Below are 20513 nucleotides of genomic sequence, written 5' to 3'. Positions count from 1 at the left end.
TATTACAAATTATTATTTTACATATTAACATAAGGCAATATGACATTGTTTCATGCTTGGTCTGACTAACAGGCACATTGAATTAATGTTGTGTTTGGTGTAATTTTCTTCCTTTAAGAGTCATTTGTAACAAATCCAACAGGTGGCGACAGTGCAAAGTTGGACGCAAATTTTTCAAGGGAAGAGAGACACCGACCAATGACCGATGATATTTTTTGCGAGTAGTAACGAGTTTAGCCGATTGTGAGCGATGTTATATCCGTGTAAACCTTAGCATAAGGCTAGTCGTAGAGCAATTAGTTTCACGGTTTTGCGTAATATTTGTTGCCTTTGTTGCTTTATTTGTAGAGCGACCAAAGACTGTAAGGTCCATATAAAATGGTAGGTACTTGAAAGATACTGTTGTTTCTAATCAAACCTATGATTTGGGAATGTAATTTGGCCGACTAATAGGTTGCACGGCCCTAACTTTCCATCCGACAGGAAGATGTTGTGATCCAACTTTAGTTACAGCGTTTAATTAGAAGTCCTGTTAAACCTGAACACGATAAATACATAGTTTATGTGACCGCTTTGTGTTTATTTAGTACAGTAACGTAAGCTAGCTGACAAACGCGACCTGTTAATGTTAATTTAGTTTATGCTAACTGACTAACTGCTATTGGAGCTAGCTTTAGCGCGTTGACTGACGTTATATTTGTGTGTAAACAAAGCAGCTGATAATAACACACAGAGTTTGCCTTTAACTTCGGGTTGTTGACCAGCCTTCAATTTTTAACAGTGCCTGCATTTCAACACATCAAATTCTCTTTCCAGACTGTACAAGCTAATGATGTAGCTAACGTTAAATAGACAGACTCTGAAACTGTGCAGAATGGAATATCGTGCTGGAAGACAACGACGTTAGCTGACTGTAGTTGTAGCATCAACGGGATTACTGCTGCTTTGGCTTAGTAACAAACGCTGGACACTACGTCTTCACAATGGGATAAACATGATGATATTTTCCAAAATAATGGAAGCGGGAGAGTACAGAGTTGAAAATGTAGTGGTGACAGCGAGAGGTAAAATAGGCTCTGTTTTTGTGTGCTGGAGAAAAGCGTAGATGTTATCATTGGTGTTGAATAGAATTACTTGTAATGTGGTTTGTGATGCATATTCTGCTTTTCAGGACAGCGAAATGTCTGACATTGACCCTATACCAGGGCCTGAGACCAGTAGTATGGAGGGGGAGAATGCACCACTTTACTGCATATGCCGGAAACCAGACATCAACTGCTTCATGATGTATGTTCACTACACCACAGCTGTTGTTTCAGTCAGTCCATTACTGTGTATGGACGCAACGATGCATAATCCTTATTTTCTACTTTTGCTTCTCGCACTGACAGTGGTTGCGATAACTGCAACGAATGGTTCCACGGCAACTGCATTAACATCACTGAGAAGATGGCGAAGGCCATCAGGGAATGGTACTGCATGAGATGCAGAGGTGATAAAAAAATGTGTCTTTTATCACAGAATTTAACATTGCCATGCTTAACATGAAATCTATCACAAACCATGTAAATAATCAAGACATTATAACTTTATTCTCCCTGTTACCAGATGAAAACCCCTTATTGGAAATAAAGTACAGATCAAAGAAAAGCCGAGAGAAGGAATCTGAACCTGAAAGGGCTGAAAAACAATACAGCACCCCAAGTACTCCAGACTATAAGAGTGAAAGGAGGCGTGGATCAAAAGTAAGTTGTATTCCTGACCTAATTATCTTAAGCTTTATTGACTCCATGGTCATGGTAATCTAAGAAAGTTTGAATCAGGGGCACCTGGAGTTGTTTGTAGATACGTGAAGGTGTTTCAGGATGTGAAGGAGTCCCAGGTATTTAAACCCACAAAGGTTAAATACCAGGGACTGCTCACCAGATAACTGGATCTTCTAGAGTCTAACATGTAGTCATTTCTCACTGACATGAATAACATCATGCATTACTATTAGCATTATTATTGATATATTTACTTATATATCAACACATTTTTAAAATAACTAATAATGAACTACAACAATAATTTGTTTCTTCATCTTGCAATTATCAATTATATTAATATATTAATATTAATTATATTATGCAGTTATCCATATAAATATTAACAGTGATTAAGGTTACCACAAATACCTGATATTTCTAAGTACAAGTCAGGTATTGATTTTATGGAATACTTTGTATTATGGCAATAGCTACTCATTTATTAGTGTTAGGTGAATATGTGGGATGTAAAGTGTTTCCTAGAATGCATTCTCAGTCTTTTATTGTCCATTTAATTTTCCTTAGGTGAAGCGTTCAGTCCGAATGTGTGGGGAGTGTGAGCCCTGCAGGCGGACTGAGGACTGTGCACAGTGTGACTTCTGCAAGGACATGAAGAAGTTTGGAGGCCCCAACAAAATCAGACAGAAGTGCAGGTTTAGGCAATGTGAGGTTCGAGCCAGGGTAAGTTGTCTTGTGTTCAAATTAGATTATGCCATGTGCTAATAATGCGTCATTCATACGTAACCTTATAAGTCATTTTTAGAAACTTAAAATATGGGGTTTTTTTTCTATTCTTGATGCCATTAGTTCTCGCTGATCTCTGGTGTATCTGTGCATACCCTTGTGGCTTTGTTAAAAAATGTACAACCTGTTGCTTTCTGTTTTTGGACAGAAAATGCTGCGTGTAAAGGATGAAGAATTCTCCTTGCGGGAAAGGAGGGACAATTCGTACCACAGACGGAGACGGTACTCTGACGACTACGACAGTGAGGCAGAGCTGTACCAGCAGTACAAGATGGCAGGACTTGAAGACAACATGGTAGCAGAACAACTGACATGATATTGTTGGCTATAAAGCTTGTCTCAGCAACTAAAACATTCCTCAGGAACTATATGTTGAGTTACTGTTTGTTCTCCTCACACCCAGGCATGGGCTAGTGATGACGATGATGAGCCGCCGTTCAGTCCTGTCATGCGTAAGAAAGCAGTGAAGGTGAAACACGTCAAGAGAAGAGAGAAGAAGTTTGACAAGAAAGTAAGATTTGCTTCCTTGTAAATTATAGTTACTTGAAATGCTATGTTAACAATGTAAATGGTAGTAAGACATCTGGTAACAGCTGGTCTGCAACCTGTGCTTTCTTTAATCTATCCAGAAAGAGTCCCGGCGCCACCAAAAGAAGCAGAAGCACAAAGACAGAACCAGACACAGTGAGAAGGGGGATTTGCGGGATAGTGGAGGGCTGCGTCAGTGTCTTGGGCCGAGCTGTGTGGAGGCAGCGAGACCCAACTCCAAATACTGCTCCGAGGACTGTGGCATGAAGTTAGCTGCCAAGTAAGAACTCTCACTTTCACTGGTCATGCAATATTGTGTTTCCATCAGGATAGATACTGTATTCCAGAGCAAACAAAGCCAATATCTCTAATGCATTTAAATAGAGATTTTTTTATTTATTTGATGCTTACGTTTTTGTTTTGTTTTTTTCAATATAATTGGAACCTTGCTCCTATAATGGACATGGTCAAAACCTTTTTTCTTTTACTTATGTCACCTTGTTTTATTCAAATGACAGCACTACTACTCCACCTAGTGTTAGAAGGCTTAAATACTGGTAAAATGGTGCAGTTTTTTGATCACTTAGATATTGTATTGTCTTGTCTGATTGGCCAGTATAACATTAGGTCTTGTTCGGATCATATGAAACTGGAATTAGAACTCATAATTTGATTAGGTTTGTCACTATCGATCAGCAGTTATCCCACTGCCTCTATCTCCTTGTCTCTCTGATCATGATCCTTAGTGTAGTGTCTCATAGATGGGAGACTTTTCCTCCAAGCTAATTAAATTAAGTCAAAGGCAAGTCCTCGTTTTGTTGAATTTTTTAGCACTGAAATGAATTAATTTATGTGCTTTTTGATCCACAGCCGGATCTATGAGATCCTCCCCCAGCGTATCCAGCAGTGGCAAGCAGAGTCCCTGCATTGCCGAGGAGCACGGGAAGAAGCAGCTGGAGCGCATCCGACGGGAGCAGCAGAACGCCCGGCTGCGCCTCACAGACATGGAGCGACGCTTCCACGAGCTGGAGGGGATCATCGCCAAGGCCAAGCAGCAGGCGGTTCAGCAGGATGAAGAGGTGAGCTGGCAGCAGCCTGCACACATGTTCAGTCAGTTACACAACTTGGTCTGTCAAAACTGCTGGAGGAGGTTCCTGTGGGTCTAGTCAAAGTGAAGACCAGCTCTGAAACTGTAATCTCAGGCATTATTTGCTTGTTTGAAGCTGCAGAAGAAGAGCAGAGGTAACACTTTTCAATTAACTGCTTTTACTGCTGTTTGCAGGTGAATGAAGGTGATAGTGAGGACACAGATCTGCAGATTTTCTGTGTGTCTTGTAGTCATCCCATCAATCCAAAAGTGGCGCTGAGACATATGGAGAGATGTTACGCAAAGGTGATTATTTCTTTGTGTCTCTGCTTCTAAGCATCAAATATAAACAAAAGCATAAGGATCCCGAGTAACATTTCTCTCCCTAATGATTGTCTCAACAGTATGAGAGTCAGACCTCCTTTGGATCCATGTACCCTACAAGAATAGAAGGGTAAGAAAAGGAAATACTCTCAACGTGTATACAATGCATTTTCCCTAACTCACTTGCCTTGCCTTACTAACCATTTTGGTTTGTCCACAGAGCAACCAGACTCTTCTGTGACGTGTACAATCCACAAAGCAAAACATATTGCAAGAGGCTTCAGGTTTTGTGTCCAGAACATTCCAGAGATCCCAAGGTCAGTAACACACTTTTCACTCATTAGTTCTAATTCTAATTTAATTTCAGTGGCTCACTAAAAACTCCCAACTTGGTCTAAAATTGTAAACATTGATAGTAGTAGCCTGTTAAGCTTCAAGTAGTGTTGGAGTGGAGTCTCCCATTTTTAATGTTGTTTTTCCTCTCCTCCGGTGTCCAGGTCCCAGTCGATGAAGTGTGCGGATGTCCTCTGGTGAAGAATGTGTTTGAGCTGACAGGAGAATACTGCAGAGTCTCCAAAAGAAAATGCAACAGGCATTACAACTGGGAAAAGCTCAGGAGAGCTGAGGTGGACTTGGAGCGAGTCAGGGTGGTAAGTCAACCTTAATGACTGGTGCTTTGGTTTAAAGAGACAGAACTTTGCATTATTTATTGGAAATCCTGTAGATTTTCAGTTGCAAATGCCTCTTGGTCATTGACCCACAGTGAGTGAAGTGATAATTATCTCACTTTTCTGGTGCTAAACAACTTATAACATCGATTAAACCAAAGCTTCAGCATTATCCTGTGCTTTTGTTTCCAACAGTGGTACAAGTTGGACGAGCTCTTTGAACAGGAGCGTAACGTCAGGACTGCTATGACCAACAGAGCTGGTCTGCTCGCTCTGATGTTGCATCAGACTATTCAGCATGACCCCTTGACGACTGATCTCCGTAGCAACAAGGATAGGTAGTCAACCTCTTCCTCATCTGTGGATCATTGTACAAAACGCAAGATTTGAGTGTCAAGGATTCACACTTAATTAAACAATAAATACCATTTTGATGAAAACTGGTTTTCTAACTAGATAATTATTTTAAAATCTTTGTATGATAGTTAACTTTAAGTGGTAAATGGATATATATTTTTTCCGGGCTGGTAGATGAATTACTGCTGATTGAATTCTGCTGTTTTTGGTGTGAATGCCCTGAATAAACACCTTAAACTACTGATGTACATGTCATTTCTTCCATCATTTCTGTTGGCTTTTGGCCTAAACCAAGAATGCATACTCTCTGTGAACTGACACGTATGTTAGGATGTTGCAGCTTAGACTGCACACTGTCAGAAATAACACTGACATGCTGATCATATTACACTTCATCTGTACCACTACCAAAACACTAAGCCTATGCAAAAAAAGCAACACAATATGTTATTATATCTAATTTGTTCGTTGTGAAGATAATCCTGGCAACGCAGAGAGCTGTCTAGTAGAAATGAGCGAAGGTGGTCTCTAAAGGTAACGTTCCCTTCAAAATAGTAAGCAGCACTGGAGCCTACTACTGAGTCTTCACACAGTACCTAAACTTACTGTACCTAAACCCTCAGGCCTTGTTCATAATGGAAGGAATAGAAGAATATGAGTCTCTAGCAATTATTTAATCTACACCTAATTGGGATTAACCTCTCACCACCTTGTGGAGGAGCCTTATCTCAGTTCACTCTCCTTTCTGCAGGGTGAAAAAAAGTCTTCCTGCTTCAGCAAAGTTTACACTCTTTATTTAGTCAGAACACAAAAAGTAAAAAATAACAAAGAAACAAAAAAAACATTTATTCATCTTAAAGAGTCTGATGGTGTGTAAGAGCAGCCCATTAAACACCCCTAAACACAGGTTTATGATTTTAGAACAGTAGTATAACATATTTTGAACACATAAAGACGACTATATGTAACAAAGGCAATTTCAAAACAGCCAAAAATCTGTAAATGTGTAGTTCGGAATGCATGCTGGTGTTACATCTGGGTCAGGAAATGGTTAGGAGATGTGAACCAGAACTTCACATTTTCATCTTTTTGCCTCCTTCAACAATTGGCTGAACAAAATTAAATATTTTCTTTACACAATCTTATACAAAGGACAGTTTGTGTATGTAGCACAAGTTTTTTTCTTCCATTTTTGACAAAACAATGATTGTGCTACCGTTTGTTTTTGTAAAATGATTAAAGTTTTTCGTGTTAACAAACACTGATGCCTTCAAATGCTAAACATTCAACAGTGCTTACACAAAGGGACAAACTTAGTATTACAATTAATGGTAAATTGTTTCCAAGCTGTGTTTCCTGTAACAACATTTCTGACATCTTCTATCGGCATGAAAAACACCTCACTCCCACTGATGTGGTGTCCTCACATTCCTTCCTCTCTTAAAAGACGTGAAGGCAGCACAGTTTACTAACTAAGGTGTTCATCTCCACCTCCACATTGTTGATTGGTGAAGCAATTCTGTTACTTTTCTCTCCGAACAGAATATTTGCATGGACTGAGTGATGTTGAACCAATGTCTTAAAACTGTGAAAAAGTGAACAACGAATCAATTTTTTAAAAAGTTGGTTGTATAGTGGAAATACTGTATTGGTAGCTAATATTGGCTGGCTATAAATTGGCAAAAATTGCCTGGGTGTTGTTCACGATGTTGTTAATTAATCATCCATCACTTACTTTAAAGGTAACTGAGCCGTCATTGTTGATGGAAGTATATGTTCAATCCATATTGATTCCCGTAATCCTTTGTCCTCAAGGCGGGATCAGCGCCAACATTCATGAACGAGAGGGAACTGAGTCTTTTGGGTTTTGCCTTCTTTTGTCCTTTCACCGTTTCCGTCGGCGCTCGGTGCTTGGTTGCTGGCTGAGTAAGCTCTACCTCTTAAAGTCAAGTGGTGCAGTCATGTTAAGCATCTGGGGAATATTACCCTAAAGGTGGGGGTGTATTTGTTGGCCCATCTAACCGCAAACATTTGTAAAGTGGTAGCGACACACAGTTCGCAACTCAGTGGAATCATTTCAGCATAATTGCACAGGAACCATGGAGAGGGGACGCTGTAGCTAACGGCGGCTAACGCTATTGCCGTTTTCACTTTCAGTGCTTCCTCTCTAGCTACCTTGCGTAAGTGGTTCTGACATCGCTCTGTTGGTAGTATGCGGTAAAATACCTAGTAAGAAATAGTAACGGAGAATCAGAGCACTTTCAGCAGTAACATCACTTCATAGCAAACGAGGTTAGCTAGTGTCGCTAACATTGAATTTGCTTGCTAACATTTGCTACATCCCATTGCTAGCTAAGTTACTACTGATAAAGGTAGCTATATATTTACGGGAGCTAACTAGCGTTTACCAGACGAGGACACAAGCCACACCCGGTGTCTTTAGTGAGTTTATGATGTAAATGCTGAATGTCTGCTCGCTAAGTTATTGTCATCGTGTAAAAACAGCAGCTCGTTGTTCAAATCTAACATCACAATAACACAACACAGGGCTAACTGAGCGCACTGTACAACGTGTGGTGTGTTTAATCTTTAAAACACCCTTGTTTCCAGGTTTTGTCATGAAAAACTGAGCAACTGTCAACCACCACCTGCCTGCCCTAACCTCAGAGGCCAGAGCTAAGTGGCCACATCCACGGACAGTCTTGCCGTTCCACCACTTTAAATGGATTGCAAGATCGACTGTAGAGGATATCTTATTTGTCTCCAGGAAAACACTGTGTAGGCTGAACTGGTGCATCAATGGACGAGGAACCACCTGAGAGCCCGTTCCCTGGCACAGAGCCTGTGGAGGAAGATGTGGGACAAAGCACAGAGGAGCAGGGCAGCAAAGCAGAAAACACCTCTGAGGCTGAACCAGCACAGGAACCCATGGCACCTTTAGAGAGTCTTGATACAAAAGAAAACCCCAGCTCAGATCCCGTAGAGGAGGCCCCAAGAGAGATAAAGGAGGAGGAGGAGAAGGCCACTGGGGGTGAGCCTCCCGTTGACTGGTTCGAGCCCCTTGAGGAGGATGATGATGCCTACAGCGTTGATAGGAATGATGCAGAGGAGGAAAGCCTGGCAGGAGAAAGTGAAAGGAGTGAGAGTGTGGCGGGCAGCGAGAAGGCTTTCAAAAAGATAAATCAGTAGGTTGAATAATGTGGTTGTCCTCCAGTCTGTGGTCATGTAATACTACTGTAATATGCTGTCACTTAGGCATTCTAACATGTTGACTGTCTGCAGAGCCCCTCTCTTCTATTGTATCTGCAGTGTTACCTTTCATTTGGATTTAGATTTTTGACTGTGTGCAAGCATACAACCCACATTTTCAGTGTTTTGGTGCATATGCGCTATGATGCTGTACAAATTCTCTGACTTATTTCACCAGGGAGTGTATTTAATTAAAGGCGGTGGTTACCAGTTTAACTCCTGTATTTTTGAACCCAGGGCTTATTTTCCCATAATTTTGAGAGTACATCCACTACAGTGCTTGTTTTTGGCACTGACAGGCTCAGATTGTTATTATGAGTGTCTGACAACATTATGGATAGGATTCCTGCAGAGACAGACCCTTTTATTAAGGAGTAAAACATGGCTATATACCAGACCATTGGCAAAAACAGTAACTTTACCTCACAGAACAGGGAGGCTGCTGGAATACTGGTGTCCCAATTGATTAGTTTGTTTTACTGTGCGACTTTCAGTGGTGGAGGAAGTCTTCAGATCCTTTTTTCTAAAGGGGCCACACAATACCGCAAGCAAACTAACCAATCAAGACAGCGGTAGACCAACAACTCCCAAAGAGAGAAATTCCTATTTTTGTCAGTGAAGTCTGGTAGAGATGTATAATGGTGTTTCTGGTTAAAGAAAAATGATTGTAGTCTTTAGTAAGTAGGTCTATCTCTGCAGGAATCCTAGTCATAAAGTTGTCAGACACTCATAACAACAATCTGAGCCTGTCAGTGGCAAAAACAAGCACTTTAGTGGACGTACTTGACGTGGACAGCTATACTCGGTCGCTGGGTACATCACTGTTGCTCAATGCTGCATTAATTCCAAAGATTTTTGTCCCTGTAAGTCAGTTATAACCAAACATGGGATGATGAGGACCAGGTTCAAAAATACCAGAGTTGTCTTGTGCAGTCAGTTTTTCCCATGTAGTATAAAGATTTCTCACACGCGCGTTCCTGTCTCCTCTTTTAAATCCAGGCTTCACGTTCCCCGCCATAAGCGATCACATGCTGACGAGGGATGGGAGGATTGGCCGGTACTCGGAGAGGGCTGGAAACGCAAAGAAGTTGTTCGGCGCTCAGGGTCCAGTATTGGCCAGAAGGATGTGTATTACCTAAGGTAAATTACTATCTAGTAGTAGAATAAAAAAAAAAAAAAACCCACTGTACAATTGTCGTCAATTCAGAGAGCAGAAACGTTTTTTTTATCAATAACTCTCTGTCCATTTTATTAGGTATGTCTGAAGAGAAGCATATGTGGTTGTCGTCCAGTTCTTCGTCATTGTAATTATGTTTCTCCTCCACAGTCCACAAGGTGGTCGAGTGAGAAGCAGAGTAGAGCTGACTATAGTGCTGGATGGGCAACTTGACTTGACAACCTTTGAATATAAGACGGGGAAGTTCTACGATGGTGAAGCACTACCCATAAGAGTTCGAAACAGACTGAAGGTACCAGCCTTTTTTATCGCTTAAAACTTTTAAGATGTGCCTGCCTTACACTTAATTTCCCTCACTTTCCTAACCCGTTAGAGAAAGATGCGGGAGCGTTCTTCCTCAGAGTCCAGCTTCATGGAGAGAGGAGAGGGAGCCGACACCCCGGACTCTCACCACAGACTCACCCCCAACCTGGGGCCCAAAAACGTTCAAACCAACCAGACAAGCTTCTCCCCGCACCGTACAATGGGAACACCAAACCAAGTCTCTCCCAGTGATGATCCACCGGCGGAAGATAAAATTAAACTTCCCCTTCCGTCATCATCCAAACCGCTCCCACTCCCCTCGATAAATGGAGAAATTGGGTCAGAGGACAGCACTCTGTGAGTCCACTTGCTTCAGTTTGTATTTGATTGCCTAATCCCACCATTAAAACTACTGATGCAACTAACAGGACACTTGAGTATTTCCATTAAATCATAAGGGTTTACATTATCACATTTTCATATTTCTCTGCAGGATCTGTGCCAGATGTGGTATTTCCTTCACAGGCACATGGTATGACAAACAAAGGAAGAGGCCCTGCTGTCCCTCCTGTTGGGGTATGTCAGTGCATGTGTGTACTAAGAGTGACTCTTAGGCCTCACTAGTATCTGAAATAGAAAAAAAAAACAAATCATGGAAATATCAGAGGTGGGGTAAGAGATACCACCTTCTAACAGTTTTACTCATCCTACGCTCTTTATGTCTTTTTGATTCCAGCAGCCTCAAAGACAAAGGAGCATCCGATGATTCGTTTCAGAAAGGTAAAGCATCGTGTGTGAACAGGACGTGTACGTGAACAGCTACATTTTAGTCGCTTTAAGTAGCCAAAACTTCAGCTTATGGCCCACTGGAAACTAATAATAGAGTAATAAAACCATGGAGTCAGGATTTTCACAGTACGTGAATGTTTCATTTAAAGGAGGATGGAACATTGTTGAAAATGACAATGACAGCACATATAATCTCTTTTGGCTTTTGTGAATTTTATAGTACTAAGAAGATATGTTCTTTTATGTTCTTCCAGAATTAGGCTTCTGATAGATGTGTTAAAATGTGTATATAAAATATAAATAAAATCTGCCTTTTCATTCTGGTCGACTTCGCTTGTAGTGGATTCCTTGTGGGCAGTGTGTGGGATGCCACAACACAGTCAACTGTGGGCAGTGTGCCAACTGCAAGCATGGACTGCAGAGCCCCGAGTCCAGGAAACGCATATGCCGGAAACGTAAATGTATATGTCCTATTCGCAAGGTAAACTGCCAAGTACACAGTTGTTTATTTTGATGCTTATCGCTTATGTGTCTTTTACGTTCATGCTTTTTGTTTCTGTTTGTTACATTAGGGCCCTGGAAGTGGAACCTTCATGCAGCAGAGGCCTTATATTGACATTCCTGAAACCTTTGATGACACATGCATGAGTTTCCAGGTAAGAAAAACCTGTATAATCCATTCAGTTGAACATGTTTCCTGTGTTTGCTGGAGGGCCAAAGGTCTCCGTGTTACTGCTTTGACAACACACATTCTGAATGTCTAAATTGCCTGTTGATAATGTCACAGTGACCGTTTTATTCCGTGTCAAATTTAAAGCAAAGTTTCCACTGTTTGATCAACTCAGTATTATTATCAAGATCAACAACAATTGTTTTATTTTACAGAGTGAAATTGCAGACTCACAGGTAACTTTTTGTGATATAAGATCAAATTAAATATATATTCACAGTACTCAGGGGTATAGCGTTTTCACCACTCTCATTGACAGTGTTTTATTATTTTTCATTGCAGCATCCGAGTCTCAAAAGCAGTGACACAGAAAACTTCTCAGTCAACGTAGACGTTGACGATGAGGACGATATGTCAACTGACGACGATGATGATGTGAGTAAAACCCAGTGTCCCACAGACATTTATTCATTTATTCTCTATGACACTTATCCCTTAAGGGTCATGGGAGCTGAGCTAACCAGCTGACACGGGCGGGGTACACCCTGGACAGATAGCCAGTCCATCACAAGACAACATATACAGACAAACAACCATTCACACTCACATTCACACCTACAGGCAACTTAGAGTCACCAATTTACGCCGGAGTACCTGGAGAGAAACCACACAGGCACAGGGATAAACATGCAAATTCACACACAGAAAAGCCCCGGGGCTCGAACCTGGTTGAGGAGACAGTGCTAACCATTGCACCACTGTGCCACTCCTCCACCAGACATGGAGACATGAATTATCTAAAGTGATGCAGAAAAAACAAAACTGTTTGTGACCCTCTTCAGGCTTGAATAGCAGCTTGTGAAAGTTGACAGTTTTCTCCTTCATGGAGAAATGTACAGTAGCTGTGGCCAACTTGAATCCATGTCAGTTTCTGTGGGAAACCAGCTGTCAGAACATTCACAGACACTTCTCAAACCACTCCTGCACTATTTTGTTTCCTATCCTCATAGGTTTGCTAAAAATACAGTTTTAGTTGGAAGAATAGTCCATATTGACAATTCACAACAGAGGCAAACAGATTTCTCCAGGCTGGGTCTTTGGTTTTTGACACGTGGCGAATGATTAGCTTTAGGAATTGGTGCTAGTGGGGCACTCACTTGTTTTCAATTTTCCATTTAATGTTGTGCAAATTTTATTCAAATTTCCAAAAAAAATCTGCCTAAAGATAATACGATTAAGTCACATTTCCACTAACTGCTGTCTCATCACTGTCTGATAGGAAGAAAGTTGCACATAATGTTGCTATTTTTATGTTAACTCAAAGAGATCATTTGGGTTTCTGTTTCTCCATGGTTTTGTCAAAAGAATTTCTTACTCAGCTGTTATCAACATTAATTTTAGAAGACAATGTGTCTTTCTTCCTTTTTAATATTTGACTTAATTTTGTCTGAGGTTTAGAAGATTTGTTTTGGAAGATATTGAGTTGAATTAACAGCTTTTCACCATAATGCTCCTTTACCTCTTGCTATATAGTTGACAAAATAATGTAATTATCACTCATTTATTCACTCAGTTATTTCATAATGCTTTTATATTTGTGATAGATTCTCTTATTATCCTCGATTCGCAGTGGCATAAGAAGCGGAAACGGCGCTCCTGTGGAGAATGCAAAGCCTGTCTCTGCAGGAAAGACTGCGGCACGTGTGATTTCTGTATAGACAAACCCAAGTTCGGAGGCAGCAACAAAAAGAGGCAGAAGTGTCGTCTACGGCAGTGTCAGAGACAGGCAATGGTAAGACTGTATCAGTTTTTAATGAGTTTCTTTTTGCTTGCAGTAATGATTTAAATTTAAATTTAAACTAGGTTTTAAATATCTGTGTTTATATTTGACAGAGACACTTACTGCCCTTCCAGATGGGGCAAGGAGACTATGGGCCAGATGGTTCATTGCTGCCGGGCAGGCCTCGACCTCACTACACATACAGTCGCAAGTCAGGCTTTAAGAAAAACAGAGGACCACAATTTAGCTTGGACTTCACCGACAATGAGGATGATGACAGTAACTTGCCAGCAGTGAGTGCACAGTGCCTTTGTTGTTCATATTTTTTCATTGTTCCTCTTTGATTGTAGTGAATGTGTTTTAAAGAAAATTGTGTTCTCTTGCTGAAAGAGCATCTAATAAAATGTTCATTTACTTATGTGTTTCTGTTAAGACGAGTTGGAGCTCTGAGCTTGCCAGCGGTAGTAAACACAGTGAACTGAATGTGAGAAACCACCAATCATCTATGCAGGTATGAAAATAGATTCTTATCTACAATTTTTTTTGTCAGCTAAAACTCAACTCAAAACCAAAAGTATCAACTTGAGTTTGCCTCTCTGCAGCTGAATTATTCAAATTTTGGACAGCGGAATGGGCTTCCTGACAGAGTCCCTCATATCAGCAACCATAACAACAATTGTCAACTTGTAAGTTTACATTCTTCTGCTTCCTTTTAGTAATAAAGCATTTATTGTTTCTATGTTATAAGTTCAGGAGCCTTTTCCTTGAGATATCCCACAGCTCTGGTGTAGATATGCGCACTGTTATGGCTGATGGTGGACAAAATTCTTGCTGTCCAATGCTTAATTGCACTAGACCTAACTGATCGTGAGCCATCATGGCCGTCTGTTTAAGCTTCCCCTTACAAATGCTTTTGGCACCTTGTCCATTTCCTTATATATCTGTTGTCATGCTGTTCTTTGGCCTGCCTGTGGCTCTGGCTCTGTTCAGTGATTCCAGGCCTGGAGCCAAGCTCTGTTTGACCAGGTGCTTTTTTTTCTTTTCCTTTTTTTTTTTTTTTAAATATACCAATGTATGGTGATGCCATCTGCATCTCTGAGTGTTCCATTTGGGGTAGATTAATCTTTTTTCTTTGTGTGCACTTGTGTAGATTTCTGTTGTCTTGCTTCAAGTTGCACAGGCATCTGACCGCACAAGTACATTTTTTGGGAAACACAGAAAACATGAAGAACAAAAGAGAGAGGGTGTATGATGTGTAACAAAGGCTCTTGGATGCTGTCGACCTGGGGATGTTGTAGTTATAAGGCATGCGTCTACTCACTTGGCATCAGGCCACCCGCAAAAGTTAATTTGATCTCCTTGTAATGGATGCATATCGCTGCCAAGCTGTTTGCTCTCTCTACTTGTCACCCATCTCTTCTTGGCTGTCCTTCAGTTTGTTCTTGTGGTCACTTGTTTTACCTTACACTTGATCTGATGGAAATATCTGATGCTTCTAGATGACACCACCAATCAGTCACTGTGTTATTTGAGCCATACCTATATAAACAAGAAGGAGGGAATAGGGCAGATTTATTTATTTGATCAGCTTTTCCTTATATTTCCTTTTAGGTAACTCTTAATCTTTAAAAAAAAAAATCATCTTATTCCACATTGTCTGATAGTAGCATATATACTGTATGTCTTAAGAGATTCATGTTTTTTGTGGCTGATCCATTCCAATTAGTATTTAATACTCTAAATGTCTTGTGCATGCTCTTTTATCACAAACCTTCTGTGAGACATAGTTGTTATCTTTGGAAACTTTGTGGTCTCAACTAGAAAATAAAATAAGGGCTGAACTACAGTGGCAAGAGAAATTAAGTGAATTCTTTGGAATGATCTGCATTTATGTATTAATTTGTTTTAAAATACAGCCACATCCTCATCTATGTTACAATAATGAATAAACACAACCTATTTCAACTAATAACACACAAGGCATTGCATTGTTCTTGTCTGTATTGAATAAATTATCGAAATATTCACAGCGTAGGTTGGAAAAAGTGTCTGAGCCCCTCGGCTAATGACATCAACATAAGCTAATTGGAGTCAGGAGTTGGCAAACACGTAGTGCAGTAAATAAAACAAGATTGGAGGCGTGGTTTAGAACAGCTTTGACTTATAAAAAACACTCAGATGTTTAGAGCTTCCTGTTCACAAGAGGGAGCTGCTGATGTGAACCATGCCTCGCAGAAAAGAGATCTCAGAAGACTTAAGATCAAGAGTTGTTGATTTGCATAAAGCTGGAAAGGGTTACAAAGTCATCTCAAAGAGTTTAGCTATTCATCAGTCCACAGTCAGACAAATTATCTATAAATGGAAACGATTTAGTACCGTGGCTACTCTCCCTAGAAGTGGGCGCCCAGCTAAGATGACTCCAAAGGCACAACGCAGATTGCTCAATGAGGTAAAAAAACAAAAAAATAAAAGAACCCCAGACTAACTGCTAAAGCTCTATAAGAATAATTGGAGCTGGTTAACATCTCTGTTCATGGGTGTACCATACACAAATCGTGGTGCATGGTTGCATAGAGCATGGTAACCAAGGCAGAACACTATGGAAGGAGCTGCTGCTGCTTTCCAAACAAAACATCAGTGCACGCCTGAAGTGATGAACATTTTGATTCTCCACAACGCTACTGAGAAAATATTTTGTGGACTGAGGAAAAGGGCTCTGCATACCAATATGATCATCATCATCAACATGCTGTTGTATGTTTAGCTATACAGCTTAACTTTTTAATATCTATAGAATATCAGTAATATGTTAAATGGTTTTTGCCACATGCCCCACTGCCTCTTGTAAACACAGTATTTATGTTGTTTAGCACATTTTGCAGGCAGAGGCTGTGGAATTAAGCCTCATATTCTTTGTTCTACTGCAAATACTGATGATGCACAAGTGCTGCCGAGTATTTGCATCACATGCGAGCATTGAATGCTGATGAGGCAGAAATATAAGGACACTTCGTTTGGTGATATTTTTTTTTTAAATTGAGAAAAAAATCCTATCCTAAATCCTAAAAAAAAAAAATCCAATCCTAAACCCACATCAGGCTGATGAGACCCAAACTCGCTTGCTGCCCAGCAGCTTGCAAATCCCTGTAAATCATCTTGATCTTCTCTGCTCTTCATTTCCTTTCAGTTCTGACCACAGTCCTGTGTTTACCACTTGAATCCCTGCTTCACCTCCATGTCAAAATCAGCTTGAAAGGCGCAGAGTTTATGGGTCGAGGGCTGCTGAGTCCAGTATACTGCCCATGTCAGCAACCTATTATTTATTTAACATTATCCACATAAACAATTTTTTTTTCATTCTGATTCCATACACTTTGATGTAGCTGTGATTCAGTTTTACTTCATCTTAGGTTTGATCATGATTTGATATTTTTTGTTGTACGTGGATTACAGATTGAGGTTTGACTGACTGTAGTTGGAGTTAAAAAGTTAAGCTCATGATTTCGCCCTTGTCGATCCAGAACCAGCTAAGCAGATGGGATGCAGAGAGGTCACACGCAGGCAGAGATGGTCAAAAGCATGCTGACGAAGAAGAGGAAGAAGAGGATGAAGAGGAGTTGCCCATGGTAAGTATCTTGGTGAGCCTTTTCATGTTAGTTCTCCTGGATAACAACAGAGAACATGAACATTTTGTGTATTTGTTTTCATATACATTGTTGTCATCTGCAGATCACACAGATCTTCAGTTTGGCTGATAGCCAACCAGGGAATGGTGCAGATGTTGAGAACCAGCTAATGAAACTGCTACACTCTTTGCGCTCCTCTGTACTGCCAATCCTATGGTATGCCATAATGGTGGAGGGCCCACAGCTGCAGCTTATCCAGTGTTCAAAACAGTCCAGTATGACCGACACCATGGTACTGATAGACCCAGGCTTCTGCTATCAGATCACTGTGCAAAAGCAGCCGCTGCTCCCCACCCACCCTCTGTACGACAACTACCCAGCACGCTTAACTTCTATAAACGAGGTGGTCGATCTGCTTTTGGGACTGGAGAAATACGTTGTGTGCCAGGGCCTTCCACCCAGAGAGCCATTCCCTAATAGAGACCCAGTCATGCTCGAGCGGGCATCAACATGTGATTTCTTGGTTAAGAAGAATGTGAGCATCTGTTCTAACTGCAGAGCGCTGCAAGGACTTTAACTACAGACAGGAGAAAATCTCTTACAACAGTGGACACCATTCTGGTGCAAATTTATGCCGTCGATCCCCTACCCCCCCACACCTTTTTTTTTTTTTTTTTTTTTTTTTTTAAGGTGGTAACATATAGGACATTCTACATATTTACCTCTGGACCGTAATAGTAAACGATTTGATAATTTGAAGACTCACCAAAGGTATTCCAGGAGCTGTGACGTTATGAACCTAGCACGTTTCCTTTCCGGATGTCTAATGTTGTTGGGTGGTGTAGGGCTTTTTTTCATGACTTATTATGTCAGACTTTGAACAGTGTGATAGGTAGAGCTAAAATCCATATGTGCTGTTGGTTGAGCCACACTCTTACTTGAGAAATACATATTCCTTTATGTTCATCCTGTTTATTTAGCATTAATTTCAGTGATTGATCAGAGCTTTTGGAATTTTTTGGTGCAATGCTGGCACTAACTTAATGTTCAAACCTCTAAATTATTGTGTATACCAGTATATTGAGATAAAAACTGAAAAAAGAGACCGTGAAATATGCCTTGCATACATTACTCTTATTTCACTAGACAGAGTACAGTGCATATAAAAACACATCCACCCCCCCATACATCTTTTTTCATTATTAATGATCAGAGGGGTATCCACTTGGTTCCAAAGGTCACACAATATGATATAACAAACCTACAACAAAGACACTGAAAAGCATCAACTGAGAGGGATATAAGAGCATTTAGGTATAGGTATAGCATGGAGCATAAAGGTCAGTCATGATGACCCACATGACTCCATGGCTGAGATGGGAGACTGTGTCAGACAACAACTGTTGCTTCAACAGTTGTAGCTTTATGCCAGAGGCAAAGTGAAAGCCACTGCTAAAAAAAAAAAAAAAAAAAAAAAAAAAAAAAAAAAAAACTCAAGACATGCCAGAGGACATGGGAGAGTGAAATCAAGCTAATGAAGGTACTGTGTTCTGATGGGCTCCTGGCAACCATGCATCAGTTTTCTCAAACATTCACTGCTCCCAACATAGCCTGACAGAGGATGAGTTTTGCAAAGAACAATAAGTACCTCTATGTAGTATTGATTCAGCAGGAGTCAATACTTGAGCAGTTCGCTTGATATATTTGTAATACATTTGAACAAATTGACAACAGAGTATTTTTATTTACAATGCAGTAAATATAATGTCACAACTATGAAACGTGTAAAAAAGCATAAAGCTGTTTCGCTGAAGGCTTGATTATAAACAGAAACCCAAGAAAAAGGTCACATTCATCATCATGTCTGTGGCACATGCTTCTGCACTTAAGAAGACGTCAGCTGGTTTTTAATTGGTAGTTACATTTGAAATATGCTGAAACGTATTTTCCAAAAGGACATCTGGTGAAATTTGGTGTTGTGGGAAAAATTCATTGCATTGTCTTTCCATTTTTGGTCTTGAATAGTATGATGATTGATAGTTGATATTGTAATTAAAAACTTTTGATGGGTTTTGTTTAAAGTGTATAAAAACTCAATTTTCCCCAGTTGACGAACTCAATGATTTTAACAATGTGAAAGTTTATGCATTCTTAACATATATCAGATTTATTTTTGTTATCTTGGTTTCCTCAAGTAACCGTGCAAATTTTGAAATGTTTGGGATCTGTCAATTATTCTTTTTAAAACCGTTATTTAGTCTTTGAATTAAAACATGTTCAAAGAAATGAAACAGATGGTTTTTCTGTCTTTTTGAAGGCAGAGTGCAATTTAAGTTTTTTGCTGGCTCTTTTCATTATATATATATATATATATATATATATATATATATATATATATATACACATTATATATATATCAAACATGTTTGAATGGACTTCTTACAACTGAAACAATTTCTGAGAGAACCTGTGGTCCATCATGGACAAGTCAACTTAACAAGGACTTGTTAACACATTTCACGTGTTTGATTTTGTTATAGAATTAGGCGCTAAAAATTCTTCACTTTTATTTTGGGATGCATTTCCTGTGGTTTGAACCATACATTTCTTATGGATGCATTTTGTATGCTAGCATGCATGGTAGCAGAAACAGGGAGATAAGTGATAAAAAAAAATGTTCCTCTTAATTATTATATATTATTATTATTATTATTAATAATAATAATAATAATAATAATAATAATAATACATTATTATATTATTTGATTTTATAAATATATTTAATTTTGGGGTGTATAATAACAATGCGCTTTAATCAACATTTCTGTAAATGTTGCTGTTAGCCAGAAAGCTAATTTCCACAAATTTGTACCCTACTACTTTATACATATGCATGGGAATTTTAGCTTAGTAGATTTGTTAGGCATTAGTAGCTTAGGCTCAGGTAAGGACCACTTAAAGGTTCTGTATGGAGAAATCTGGAAAGCCTTGTTATTACTGACACCTGTGGCTGTTAAGTGAACTGCAGCCTGCGTCCTGTTCCTCGTGCGCGTACACGCACGACGTAATGAGGTGGCCTCGAGTATCTGTGAAAATCTCACTGGCCCCGGTCGGTGACTTTACCAGACCTCACAGTGTAGTTGCTGGGGGTGCACGAGACGTAGTCCTACTTTGATGATAACGTTACCAAGCAAACAAGCAATGGTTAGTCAGGTAGCTGTAATTAAGCTGATGCACTAATTAACAAAGCTTGTTGATTTGCCATCCAGATGCAACCTCGGGAATTTGGATGAAATAGCAGATGCTGACCACTTAACACATTAGTTTGCTACCAATCTGTCCACATTAGCGGGCAAGGTAACGCGTTAAAATGCTAAAACCACACTATCGCAATAAATGCAAC

At 39.9% G+C, this 20513-nt stretch overlaps 2 protein-coding genes and 1 long non-coding RNA gene across 8 annotated transcripts; 2 read left to right on the top strand and 1 right to left on the bottom strand.

Moving 5' to 3' along the window:
• Nucleotides 1-798: 798 nt before the first annotated feature.
• Nucleotides 799-5758, top strand: cxxc1b (CXXC finger protein 1b). Its single transcript, XM_051074624.1, is given in 15 exon segments — nt 799-1064; nt 1172-1287; nt 1392-1492; nt 1609-1745; nt 2334-2489; nt 2701-2847; nt 2956-3063; nt 3182-3360; nt 3951-3993; nt 3995-4159; nt 4363-4473; nt 4572-4621; nt 4712-4808; nt 4989-5141; nt 5355-5758. Coding segments are annotated over 14 exon segments (1701 nt in total). The 5' UTR covers nt 799-1064; nt 1172-1180; the 3' UTR covers nt 5502-5758.
• Nucleotides 5759-6294: 536 nt separating this feature from the next.
• Nucleotides 6295-7377, bottom strand: LOC127143122 (uncharacterized). Its single transcript, XR_007814322.1, has 2 exons — nt 7252-7377; nt 6295-7101 (listed from the first exon to the last, which is right to left on the bottom strand). It is a non-coding gene; the product is annotated as an uncharacterized LOC127143122 (long non-coding RNA).
• Nucleotides 7378-7397: 20 nt separating this feature from the next.
• mbd1b (methyl-CpG binding domain protein 1b) lies at nt 7398-19401 on the top strand. 6 transcript variants are annotated; one of them, XM_018679970.2, is made up of 17 exons: nt 7398-7509; nt 8127-8701; nt 9765-9905; nt 10093-10234; nt 10316-10602; nt 10739-10821; nt 10982-11025; nt 11375-11515; nt 11607-11690; nt 11920-11940; nt 12047-12139; nt 13335-13496; nt 13598-13777; nt 13918-13995; nt 14087-14170; nt 17006-17110; nt 17214-19401. In XM_018679970.2, the coding sequence occupies exons 2-17, from the start codon at nt 8316-8318 to the stop codon at nt 17685-17687; spliced, it is 2505 nt and encodes an 834-aa protein (XP_018535486.1). In that variant the 5' UTR covers nt 7398-7509; nt 8127-8315; the 3' UTR covers nt 17688-19401. The 6 variants fall into 6 exon arrangements, with proteins under 6 accessions (XP_018535486.1, XP_018535491.1, XP_050930580.1 ...); XM_018679975.2 differs by having other exon boundaries at nt 7423-7696; nt 13619-13777; XM_018679974.2 differs by having other exon boundaries at nt 7425-7696; nt 10985-11025.
• Nucleotides 19402-20513: the final 1112 nt, after the last annotated feature.

Source organism: Lates calcarifer, linkage group LG12, assembly GCF_001640805.2.
Source record: "Lates calcarifer isolate ASB-BC8 linkage group LG12, TLL_Latcal_v3, whole genome shotgun sequence".
NCBI classification, from domain to species: Eukaryota; Metazoa; Chordata; class Actinopteri; family Centropomidae; genus Lates; species Lates calcarifer.
This window is presented reverse-complemented; position numbering and strand designations above follow the sequence as displayed.